Below are 13,130 nucleotides of genomic sequence, written 5' to 3' on the forward strand. Positions count from 1 at the left end.
CCATCCGCCACGTGACCTGTGAGCGGGGCTACTCTGACAAACAATATGACGTGCGTAAATAATAATATTAACAATTTTATTTTATTACCATCATTTGTGTTCAGTTTCATTTACTCATATATATGTATTGACCCCCTTCTTCAAATTAGATATATCGGATGCGGAATGAACTCCTACCAGCAGATCGTATGCGAGGAATTCAAGAGGAATTGGCGGCATTCTTTCTTGACCACATGATCCGTGAAGATGGAGAATACCATGTGAACCGTAATTAGTTGAATTTTAATTAGGAGATTATATTGTAAGAGATAATTATATTGTATATATGTAGCCACTAGCGTCCAATAGATATACGAGAACTTGTTGTTCGACCAATCTCTCAGAGAAGGAGAGGTGGTTGATATCACTTCTCTTTGTATGCATATGTTCATGACGATCTTCTGTTTCCTTCATTTGCTTACTATCTAGCGTGTCTAGTCCTCTCTATACGTATAGTATGTAGCGCCAACCAAGCACACTTCTCTCTATTCATTAGCTAGCTAACACAATATATGAAACACCTAAATTAATTCCCCAAAACCCCCTCCCCCTTTCAAAAAAAAAACCCAGCACCTGAAATGCTGATGCGTGGATGCCTTTTGGTCCCGGTTGGTGTCACCAACCGGGACTAAAGGCCCCCCTGCCCGGGATCGCCGCATCGGCCACGTGGAGACCCATCTGTCCCGGTTCGTGTAAGAACCAGGACTAAAGGCCAAGAGCATTAGTAACGACCTTTTAGTCCCGGTTCTGAAACCGGGACAGAAGGCCCTTACGAACCGGGACAAAAGGCCCTTTTTCTACTATTGTTATAGCACATATGTTAATTATCAGAGCACCTCTAGATGAAATATACACACTGCTATACACACTCATTTGTTGCTTGTTTGTTTATTTGCTATGACAGACGCAATGACGAATGACATTGTATCAACTGAATTCCAAAGACTACAAGGATATGGATTTGTTGATGATGGCTAGGGACAATTTACACGTAAGGCAGTTGTGCCATGAGCTGATGCATTGGCTCGAGTCCCTATTTCTATCGAATACCTTCACTTCAAGTAATTTCCACCTTCTTTGTTTGTAATATGTCTTGCTGAGTAGCTTTTCTGGAACATACACACTTAATCATCATGTTGTTTCTTGAGGATGGAATTTGATGTCATGCACTTTTAGTTTTGATTTCTACCCCTGGTCTTCATCTTGTACCAAACTAAAGACCTGGGGGTCTACTGCATATTCTGATGTGTCATATTTATGGATTACACTACCTTATTGTCGCATCATATTCTGATGTATCATAGGATTACCTAACTGAAAAATTGATTAGGAAACTTGGTATTTTTCTGCAATTCCTAATAACGTTCATGTAGTTTCCTTTCCTAACTAATATGTATGTATGCATATTGGGCTCCCCATAGACTTTGTTTGGGTACTTCCTGGAATGTTACTGCTCAACATTTTAAGGGTCCTTCCTCCCCTTCTTTATTTTTTATTTTTTTCCTTGTGCAATTTCTCATCTTAATTTTTTCTTGCTTCCCCTGTGTCCAAAAAAGGAGGTGAGGAAGGAGAAGGAGCAGAACAAGCACAAGGGAGCTCACTGCCAAGGCCATAGATAGATGAACCACAACCGCCTCACCCAGGTCATGCTTTGATCTGCCTCAAAATTTAACCATTAGCAAGCATCTTCTTGCAATACACATATGCTGCTGCTATTCTAGTATAGTCAAGTCCATAACTGAATGTGTATGTGTCAATGATTTGGGTAATTAATAGCTATATATAAATACCATGTCCTTTTCTTGCCTTAAAATGATCCTAATTAGTTAACGATCATAGTCTTTAGTGGCTTCATGGCTTCTTTTTCTTTTTCTTTTACCCGTGAGGTCCAATTAGAAAAGAATGGTCGAGTAGGAGGCTACTGCGAGGAGCAACTTATACCCTATCCAGTCATTTCATTCTTCCTATTTTCTTTCTTATCGATTTTGAACATCGATAATCTATGTGAGCCTAAGTAAATTTATAAATCGATGACGATGTATGTACATTTATGCGCTGGATGGCAGCCTATATGCTATCTTTATTACATGAACTGTACTATGTGCATAATAGTACAATACGTGCATTTTATATATTCGAAATTGCTAGCACCCGCAGGCAGAGCACTGTGTTTGCTAGTGGTGCATCTGTTATGGTGCTTCCTTGCTATGATGCACCTATTTAGTAGTGACGGATGTTACTTTATGCCCATCACTGCGATTAGTTAGAAGTGACGGGCGGCCCAACCGCCACTAATGGCCTTTTAGCAGTGGCGGGAGGTAAGTGACGGGCATGCCTGAGCCCCTAGCCCGCCACTAATGCCCGTTTTGCACCCGCCACTTCTAGCCATGCCTGTAGTAGTGGGGCTGTCGTAGATGTGCCCACACATGTGGGCAGTTTTAATGTTCGTGTGGGCTGTCTCCTGGATATGTCACACATGATAATGTTGTCGGGTGTCCATTGTGCTACATATGCGGTGAATATCGCGACCTAAAAAACATGATGACTTTTTTACATATTTTTTTATCAAACATCTTGAAAAAAATTGCAACGATTTAGGCACAAAATATTTACCTAAATGATAATGTCCACACGTGTGGCACAAGACAACATGATCCATATTCGTCCATAATTATCCATCTCGCCTAAAGTTGTCAGGATCGTGACTCAAGTCTTAGAATCTTACGATCTTACGATCCAAAATAGCCCCTCCGATTCTACGATTTTGCTCATAATCTAAGTTTCAACGATCCTGATAGTTAAGATTCTACAATTCACGATCCTATCAACGAAGGTCCGATCCGATTCAGAATCGCGATTCTCGCAACTTTGATCTCGCCACATCAAACCTATGGCATGAGCGAAATCTTTTTTGGTTATGTGGACTTCAAATTTTTTATCTCTTAAATAAGAAATCAAAATTAAAATCCATTTTCACCATTAAATCCGTCTCGACTAGATCTTCAAAACTAGATCCCATCTTGATATGTTTCGACGACCTTTTTCGGAAGCAAAAAGTTATCATGATGTTTACACTAAAGTTGCCATAACGTTTACAATAAAGTTAATACGATATGTTTCATCTAGTTCTTTCTTCTAGATTTAAAGATACCATTGTATTTTAGGTGCTTTTCATGTCTATTTTTATTATTTAACCATGTCAAATTTTAGTAATTGACCACGGTAAATTTAATTCATGGATTGGGTCAATTTTTAGTAATTCATCATGGCGAATTGAGTTTATAGATCATGTCAATTTAGTATTTTGATCATGGCAATTCTAGTATTTTGAACATGGAAAATATCTTTGTATGAACCATGGCAAATTTTAATGCATGTATCATGGCAAATTTAAGTAAGTCATCATGCCAATTTGAGTTTGTGGTTCATGACAAATTTGAGCCATTGACCATGCATTTCTAAAGTAATTGACATTTTTTTTACTTATGAACCATGTCAAAAATATTTCATGGATCATGACAAATTTTAGTAATTCATCATAAAAAGTTTAGTTGCTTAATTATTTTATTGTAACATGTCAATTTCCTTAAACATAGAAGAAAAAGTAGTTGAAATATATCATGGCAACTTTAGTGTAATCATGATGGTAATTTATATGCAATAGACATGATAACTTTTAACCCCCAAAAAAGTCGTTAAAACATACTGATATGAGATCTAGTTTTGAAGATCTCGTCGTGATAGATTTAATGGTGAAAATGATTTTTCAATCGATTTTTTTTATTTAAGAGATAAATATTTAAAAATATGAAAAGACGAAATATTTTTGCTAACATCATCAGCTTTGTCACTTGTGTGTGCATGCGATGACATGGTTCAATCTATGGTCATGGAGCGCGTGGTCGGATGTTGCTCCCACCACATGTGTCATGGTTAGCGATGTCCAATATTTATCAACCTTTGAATCATGTCCATCTCAAAAACAAAACATTGAATCATGTTATCTCTCCCTAATAATAAAGCAAATTCGGTTTCTGGTCGTCCGTCTTAAAAATTATTCCTAAAGTTTGCATAAATTACCCACCATGCCACCAATAAGTAATAGAATACGTTTCGCAAAGCAAAAAATCTTGGACTGGGCCGACCCATGTAAAAACCTCCTATATTACGCTCTGCACGCTGGGAGAATATCCAGCACACCGTATCGGCCGGCCCATGCACACGCGCCTGCTCTTAGTTCCGTTTATTTATTTATTTTCAGTTCCGTTTTATTTTTTTATTTTAAATAATTTAGAACTTTAAATAATCTTTTAAATTTTAATAAACTGAAAATTATAAATCAACATATTTAAAAAATTAAAATGTTTGTGACTTCGAAAACTGCTCGGAGTTTTGTAAAAAATGCTCGCATATACAATAAAATGTTTGCAATTTTATAAAAATGGTTGTACAATAAGAATAGTCCATGATCTCAAATACAATTCCATGTATTAAAAACTACTAAATGCATTTCACAAAATGCTTTCTAATTCAAAATATGTCCTAAAAATTTCAAAATAGGTAATGCTTGTTTTGATAGTTTCTTTTTTTTATTTAAAATTTTCCGTTCCATTTTTGTTTATTTATAATTTAAATAATTTAGAATTACAAAAACTTTTGCATATTTAAAAATAGGAATTTGGATTAAAATGCTGATGAATTTCTATTTTGAATTAAAAATAGGATTCAAAAAAAGCGCCGTATTTATATATTTTTTTGCAAATTCCAAAACAATGTCCATGAATTTAATAAATATATTACTGATTTATAAAAATGTTTGTTTATTCAAAAAACTTCATGCATTTCAAAAAATGTTTGTGAATTTAAAATAAAATCCTCCAACATCAAAAATTATGTTCGTCTTTTCTTGAATTGGTGGCCAATTCAAAAGAAAATATTTAAACCCGTTCGAAATATAAAAAATATTCACGATTTTTAGTAAATGTTTGTAAAATATAAAAAATGTTCTCGATTTTAAAACCGTTCCCATATTTGTAAAATTGTTCACGAAAGATCTCATGTATGTAGTTAAACATTAATGCTTCTAAGTCTTTGTGACAATATACCTGTGTGAATTTTGAAGAATTAACTGTTGGATGGATCGGATTATTATTGTATGTTTTCTAAAAAAAATCTTGAAATTCAGAATAAATCTTTGAGTTACCAAGATTTTTGACAACCATGGTATATATTTTTGGAAAATGTAAAGATTGCTTCAACTTGTGAATAAATTTAAAAGAAGAAACATTTTCTTGTGTTTGTGCACAAAATTTCTAAATAAAGCGATGATATGTGAACATAATGTGGTCACCATCATTGGAGATTGTGTTTTTTTTCTTCCGTGGCAACGCACGGGCCATTTTGCTAGTGATGCAAAAGGACGCGAAAGAGTCCTGCTATGTGTGCGACGCATTACTTATGATTTTTATACAATACACCAGATCAAGGCCCGGTTCTTTCCAACAGATTCTTTCAAATCTTGGTATGGAAAATCTTGAGCAGAAAAAATCTGATTTTCTTCCAAAATATGGAGAGGATTCTCTAGAAACCTAGTGCAATCCAAAAGCTCCAAAAAACCCATTTCCCCCAAAATGTGAAGATATTGGACCCACCTCACCGACCAGGCCCTCGCTGCCACCGACCAAACACTTGTCATCGTCGTCCTTTTCTCCCTCTGTAGCTCTGGCTCTGTCTCCGCCTGCACACCACGGATTCAGCAGCCACCAATACTGCACCCGACGACCACCCGACGAGCTTCACCTGCAACTGGACGGCCTTCGGCAGTGTACGTCAACGACCAGGAACCGCCCACACGAGGAGTAGGCCACGCCCATGCTCACGGTGAGCTATCCTTTCCCACCTCTCTATTGTTCATTGTATAATGCAAAATAGGATGGATTGATAAGTGCAATTGTTGGTGGATGCAAAATAGGTAGATGGATTGGTGCTTGAATTTGTTTGGTGGATGGATGGATTGATTGTTAATGTTGCTAAATGGATGGATGGTGTTAAATTATTTTTGTGCGCTACCGTTAATGGTATTGTGTTATTAGTGTTGTTGGTGTTGTTTGCAACTGTATGAAGATATTGATTAATTCTCTTGTCCAATGCTAATATGATAACTGAAAGTACGTGGATGCCGCCTAGGGGGGGGGGGGCGAATAGGCGCTTTAAAATAATTACAATTTAGGCTTGAACAAATGTGGAATAAAACTAACGTTTAATTAGTCAAGCACAAACCTAAAACAACTAGGCTCACTATATGCACCAGCAACTTATGCTAAGCAAGATAAACAACTAGGTGATATCAAGATATATAACAGGAAATAATATGGCTATCACAAAGTAGAGTGCATAAGTAAAGGCCTCGGGTAAAGATATAACCGATGCACGTGGAGATGACGATGTATCCCAAAGTTCACACCCTTGCGGATGCTAATCTCCGTTCGGAGCGGTGTGGAGTCACAATGCTCCCCAAGAAGCCACTAGGGCCACCCTAATCTCCTCATGCCTTCGCACAATGCAAGATGTTGTGATTCCACTAAGGAACCCTTGAGGACGGTCACCGAACCTGTACAAACAAGGTTGGCGAAATCGCCACAACTTAATTGAAGCCTCCCAACAACACCATGAAGCTTCATCATAATGGATTGTGGCTCCGAGATGACCTCAATTGCTCCGGGCAATCTCCACAACCTAATTAGAGAACCCAATGCTTGCGCGGAGCTTTACACCATAATGATTGAGCTCAAAGGCACCACCAAGCAGAACCGACAGTATGAAAAATCGAATGATATAGAGATGTGAAACCTCTATGATTGAAGAACCGGCAAAAACTTCAACATCGAGAAAATCATAAAAGATGCTATGGACTCCGTTTTCGATGAACTCGAACTTGTCATGAAGATGACCATAAGCTCTAAGACTCATAAAGAGAACCACCAAACAAGAACCAAGAAAGATGATGCAAGGATGAAAATGGTTTGAGCTCTCAACGAATGATACAATCAAGCTACTCACTTGAGAGACTCCCTTGATAGTACAACAATCTATCCTATAACCCAGTCTCCCAACTACCACAATGATACGGTAAAGTAGATAACCTATCAAGGGCAAACCTATACCTTGCACAAAGTCCACTTGAGCTGGATGATGACGATCATGACTTCCTCAATATGGACCATCTTTCTTGATTGCATTGGTTCGATGAAGACTAGTTGATTGCTCCCCCATATTCCACTATGGGTGAGCCACTCTTCAGCACATCTTCACAAGTCACCACAATGGACGGCAAGCTTCAAGCATGATATCTTCGTGATGCTCCACGTGAACTTGCACACCGCAATCTTCCATGGTTGGAAGAGATCTTCCTCTTGACGCATGCCCATGGAAACACACCTAACCCCATACAAAACTCTCACAAAGACCATGGGTTAGTACACAAAGCGTAATGGACAATGCTTAACATACCATGGATCACTTGATCCCTCTCGGTACATCTTGTGCGCTTTGTGCGTTGATCAACTTGATTTAATCTTTGGCTTAGTCTTGATCAACCTTTTGTCTTTATGACCAATCTTTGGATAAAATCTTGAGTACCACATTGGTCATCATATAAACTCCTTCAAACCAACAAATGGACTTCAAGAAGTGCCTATGGACAAATCCTTCGAATATAGCTCAGTGCAACCATTAGTCCATAGGGACTGTCATCAATTACCAAAACCACATATGAAGAAATATGCTCTAACAATAATGTTGAATGATAATGGTAGATGAAGAAAGTTAAAGAACCCAAAGCAAATTTAGATAGTGTCGCTCATACAATTTTTATGAATGCGCGCGTAGAGGAGATTCGAGCAAATAACCGCAACGTCGGCTTTTTGTCGGACATAGGACAAGGTAATTTGCATAAAATGTTCAATGAACTCTCTAGAAAAACTATTCAAGCTGACAAATAAAAAATAGGTGTAGTGTGTGTAGAAGCGAGTACAACACATGGAAGACATTGATCCAGCAAGCATCAGGCCTAGGAAGATATGAGCATACGAAGACTATTGCTACTACAAATGAGCATACGAAGACTACTAGTGCTCAAAATAGGTTACCTAGCACCATACAAAGGGAAACGATACCATGTACCAGATTTCCAACAACACCCACCAGTTGGGAGATATGAGACATTCAACTGTCGGCATTCTTCTTTGCGAAATGTCACCGAAAGAACATTCGGTGTTCTGAAGATGAAATGGCAAATTCTCGGAGGCATAACTCGGTACAAATTAGAGACCCAAGAGATGATTGTCAGTGCATGCATGTGTCTTCACAATTGGATCCGTGATAGCAAGTTATGTGATGTGCATTTTGACAAGTTTCACAATGATGCATATGTGCAACCTTCATTGCCGTTTACACGTGCCAATGCTCTACCACTAGAAGATGATGGCACCATGAACGCAACACCTAAGGCGATTGTTGCTAGTCTCATACCTTGAGATTATTATTATTTTTTGTTTATGGACTTTTTTAATGAACAAAACTTTAAATACAATCTAAATGTAATGTTTAGCACTTTTTATGACATTCGTAAATCACTTACTTATTCATATTCGACTGGATACTGTTAGAAACAACAAAGTGTTAAGATTTCATACAACAATTTCTGTATAAGGTTAGTACAGACATTTCAATACACAACACTTATTAGGGCATCTCTAGCCATTCGCCCCCCAAGGGCCTGAAATGGCGCCACTTGGGGGCAAACCGTCGCTAAATTTGGCGTGTGGGGCTCGGGTCCCCACCCGACCCCCCAAGGTCGCCTCGAGCTGGTGTTTTTGGCCCAATTTTGGTGCAAATTCGACCCAAATTCGGCTCACTTTCGACACAAATTCAACAAAGAACTAAAATTTTATGACAAAGTTCATCACAAAAATCAATAATACTCAAATAGTTCAACGAAGCAAGCTCATAATTCAGACAAAAATCAAGACAAATCGAATTAGGCGTTGCCCTTGAGCCTCCATAGGTGCTCCATGAGAACGTCGTGCAGTTCTTGATGCACGTGTGAGTCTCGGATCTCCTGGCGCATATTAAGGAATGCAGGCCATGTTGCCGGTACCTGGTGATCAACAACTGCAAGAGGCCTTCCTGAAATATGGTTCAGTGTTAAACACTGGCTCTTCTTGCTCGCTTGCAATGATCATGTTGTGCAAGATGACACAACAATTCATCACCTCCCACATCTGATATTTGGACCAGGTCAGAGTGAGGTACCGAACAAAACAAATCGATATTGGAGCACACCAAATGCTTGACATCCTTCCTGCAAGCCTCCTCACACTTAGCAAAGTGTGACTTCTTGCCTCCTGGCAGAGGGTTTGAGATAGTCTTCACAAATGTGGACCATCTCGGATAGATACCATCTGCTAGATAGTATCCCTTGTTGTAGTGGCGTCCATTGACCTCGAAGTTCATCGGAGGAGCATGACCTTCAACAAGCGTTTCAAAGACATTCAAGCACTGCGGTACATTGATGTCATTGTGAGTTCCTGGCATATCAAAGAAGGAGTGCCAAATCCATAGGTCCTGTGTGGCCACTGCCTCAAGTACCATACTGCAACTTCCTTTGGAGCCTTTGTACATTCCCTGCCAAGCAAATGGACATTTTTTCCATGCCCAATGCATGAAGTCGATGCTTCCAAGCATCCGAGGAAATCCTCTTGCTGCATTGCGTGCTAGGATTCGAGCAATGTCTTCTGCATTGGGTGATCGCAAATATTCTGATCCAAACACTGACACCACTGCCCCGCAGAACTTGTACAAACACTCAATGGTGGTGGACTCAGCCATGCGTCCATAGTCTTCCTTTATATCATCGGGAGGTCCGTACGCAAGCATCCTCATACCTGTGGTGCACTTCTGGAGTGAGGAGAATCCAACTGTACCGGTGCAATCCTTCTTGCAAATGAAATAGCTATCGAACTCCCGGATGGCATTCACAATCTCGAGGAAGAGCTTCCAGCCCATCCGATAGCGACACCGAAATACTTTCTTGCCGTGCAGAGGAGCGTCGGCGAAGTAGTCGGTGTAGAGCATGCAATAGCCCTCCATGCAATGTCTTTGTTTGCTCTTGCGGCGGCCCGGCGCCGAGCTACCTCGTCGCGGCTTGACATCGTTCACGAATAGGCCGACCAGCTCGGTGAGGATCATGAGGTGCTCTTCGTCGGCGCTGTCGTCCTCGGTTTCCTCCTCCATCAGAGCCGCAAATGTGTCCTCATTGTCTGAGTCCATGGCTGAGCAGGCAAATCGCCGAACACGTGAAGGACGTTGTGGGTGGGCAGCCGCCGGTATCCCCGCGTGAGCAGTCTGAAAAGCTCGCCCAGGAGAGCGGGATGGATGCTGCCGCGAAACCGGCGGGGAAATGGCCTTTTCTACCGGCGGGGCAGCGGCTGTGGGCAGGAGGGTGGCGTCGGGATCGGCATGGCGGCGAGGCGTCCTGTGGCGCGCGAGGACAAATCTGGCGGGGGAAGGCGTTTCTCGCCTGACAGTGGTGTCCCACACCCCACTTTTCCTTCCGCTGTAGCACCCAAGTGCCCCCAAGCGTGTTGGGTTCGGCCTGGGATTGTCGACCTAAAAAACGGGCCCAACCGACGAAAAACGATGTCCTAAAAGCGCGACTGGGAGGATTTTTAACGACAGCGTCTAGAAATGGGCCTAGGAGGTCCTGTTGGGTCGCGGTTAAAGATATCCTTAGAATCTCAAATTACAATCTTCGAAAACGAAAGATTTCGAAAGAATTTTCCAGAATCTTGATTACGTAGAATCCGGAGGAAAAAAACTGACCCCAAAACGCAAGTACCATGGTCCATGGACCATTGGATTTAGCGTCGTACATCCAACCTGCCGACTTGGCAGCCGGCCTGCAAAAACAACTGTGCACTACTGTATTTGTGTTAGCTTAGAGCGAGCCACGTGTATCAATTTTCGTACTCGGTCCTCAACGCGCCCTCACGGTCCGGCCCCGACAAGGCCGGCCATCAAGCTCGCCAGCCTCTGTCCCGCCTCGCCCTGCCTGACAACGTCAATGTCGTCCCCGACGGAGCACTCGTCGCCCGGGGCCTCCTCGCCGCTGCCGGCGCACCACTGTCCCGGCGTGACGCCGTCGAGCGGCCGCCTGAGCAGCTCCTCGTCTATCCTCTGCAGCAGCGCCTCGTCGCCGTCGTCACCGAATCGGCCGGCGAAGGCCGCGCCGCTGCTCACCACGGCATCGTACCTCGACGAGTGAGGCAGCGCTGCGTCCGGGACGGCGATCCGGAAGGTGTGGTTGACGGTGCTGTTCTTGTAGTGCGCCGAGTTGGCCATGACCGTCTGGAAGTAGAACTCCATGGGGTTGAGGGCATTGCTGAAGTACATGAGCAGCGTCCTCGGGAGGTTGTCTGGAGCCACCACGCAGTGCTCCACGAAGGCCCGGGTCAGTATCGTCCATGGAGAGCCTTTGAAGAGCTCGAACGCGTCAGGCTTCGGACGGTGCCCCGACGAGACGGAGATCTCGGCGTTGGTGTTCTGGAGGAGATTCTGGTCCAGGACGACCACCGGCGCCGTCTCGGAGTCCATCCTGTGGTCGATGAAGTTGAGGTTCCTCGGCACGGTGGAGAAGGCGTGGAGAAGGTCTGCGCGTTGTACGGTACAATTGGTTTTGTCAGTGACATGAAGAGATCATCAACCGGAGTAGGGAAAATGACGAGACGTGACGGGTTGCAGCTCACCATCCTGCGATAAGAGCGGGTAGTCCGTGGCGGCGAGCGTGACGAGCCAGTCCCAGTCGGCGCCAAGCCTGATGAGAACGGAGGCGCCGCGCAGCACGGCGGCGACGGCGGACGGGCCGCGGCCGTCGACGGGGCTCCCCTTGCCGACGACGTGCACGTTCCCGTACTCGAGGAACGGCTGCTCCGACCTGACGTAGCCGGCCAGCCTCGCCCGCTCGTACGCGCCCGCGCCGGCGTCTAGGTGTAGCAGGTACCGGTTCCTCGGGTGGTACACGGCCTTGAGCAGCCGCGTCATCCTGACGGAGTCGCCGTGCCCGCCGGAGATGTAGTACGCGAGCACCGGCGGGTACCCGGCCCCGCGCCTTGGGATGGTCGGCGGCAGCGCCGTGGACGCCGCGTCGGCGGCGTCCGGGCTGTAGGGGTCGTCGTACCCATACGCCGCATGCCTGAGGAAGGAGCTCGACGCGTAGGCGAGGAGCAGCAGGCCGGTGGTGAGCGCGGCCAGCGAAGCGAGCCCGGCGCACGGAGAGCACGTCAGCAGCCAGGAAGCGCGAGGCATTGCGTGTATTCGATCAGACCCTCTCGCGGCCGTGCGTGTGCCGGTGGAATGGTCACCGGCGGTCCCGTACTAGTAGCAGCCCTCTTTGGCTTCTTGGTGTCAACGCTTGTGTTAGGTTGGGATCGATCATGGAGAGGCAGCACATAAGCACTGACGCCACCGGGAAGTGCCGATGATTAATTAAAATGGACATGGACGGAGAAGATATCTCCTCTTGATTTCTTGGTTTCTATCTGTTCCCTTGGTCTCTTGTTCTATATTGTTGTGAGATATGGTATGGAAATTAACATGAACTGTATGTATGTATGGTCGATCTATGAATAACAAAGGAGAGGACGTGCTTCCAAGGAGGCGCGAGCCGGCAGGCCGGGCGGGCATGTCGCCGAGCGGCCCAGCATCTCAATCATTGATAGCCGATGCATGGAGGATAGGCATGTCGACGTCTAGATAGCGGCCGGCCGTCGCGCGTGCACGATCAAGGTGGGTTTGCGTACACACGGCAGTCGTAGGAGAAGAGGCAGCTAGCGCGTTGCACATCACAGCATTTCTAATAAACGGTCCAAATGTAAAAATACCTAACTTTTGGACTGTCCGAGGCAAAAAAAGCTTCTCCAGCAGACGATTCATATGTAAAAAAAAATTAGACCGTGGCCTTCTCGTGATGTAAAACGCAACACCTCGCGGTGCAAATTTACATCACGAGGTGCATCTGGTCCAAAACCAGTTGC

General features: G+C 43.7%; 1 protein-coding gene across 1 annotated transcript; it reads right to left on the reverse strand.

Moving 5' to 3' along the window:
• Positions 1-10,815: 10,815 nt before the first annotated feature.
• Positions 10,816-12,663, reverse strand: LOC123440315 (beta-glucuronosyltransferase GlcAT14A-like). The gene is made up of 2 exons (XM_045116889.1): positions 11,844-12,663; positions 10,816-11,747 (listed from the first exon to the last, which is right to left on the reverse strand). Exons 1-2 carry the CDS (start codon positions 12,400-12,402, stop codon positions 11,086-11,088), a joined length of 1,221 nt encoding a protein of 406 aa, XP_044972824.1. The 5' UTR covers positions 12,403-12,663; the 3' UTR covers positions 10,816-11,085.
• Between the last annotated feature and the right edge of the window lie 467 nt (positions 12,664-13,130).

Source organism: Hordeum vulgare, chromosome 3H (genome assembly GCF_904849725.1).
Source record: "Hordeum vulgare subsp. vulgare chromosome 3H, MorexV3_pseudomolecules_assembly, whole genome shotgun sequence".
In the NCBI taxonomy this organism is placed as follows: Eukaryota; Viridiplantae; Streptophyta; class Magnoliopsida; order Poales; family Poaceae; genus Hordeum; species Hordeum vulgare.

Excerpts from the sequence above, each read along its gene's own strand:
- LOC123440315 (XM_045116889.1), bottom strand. The coding sequence starts at position 12,402 with ATGCCTCGCGCTTCCTGGCTGCTGACGTGCTCTCCGTGCGCCGGGCTC. Across the intron at positions 11,748-11,843 it reads CCCGCTCTTATCGCAGGATG|ACCTTCTCCACGCCTTCTCC; the intron begins GTGAGCTGCAAC and ends TACAACGCGCAG.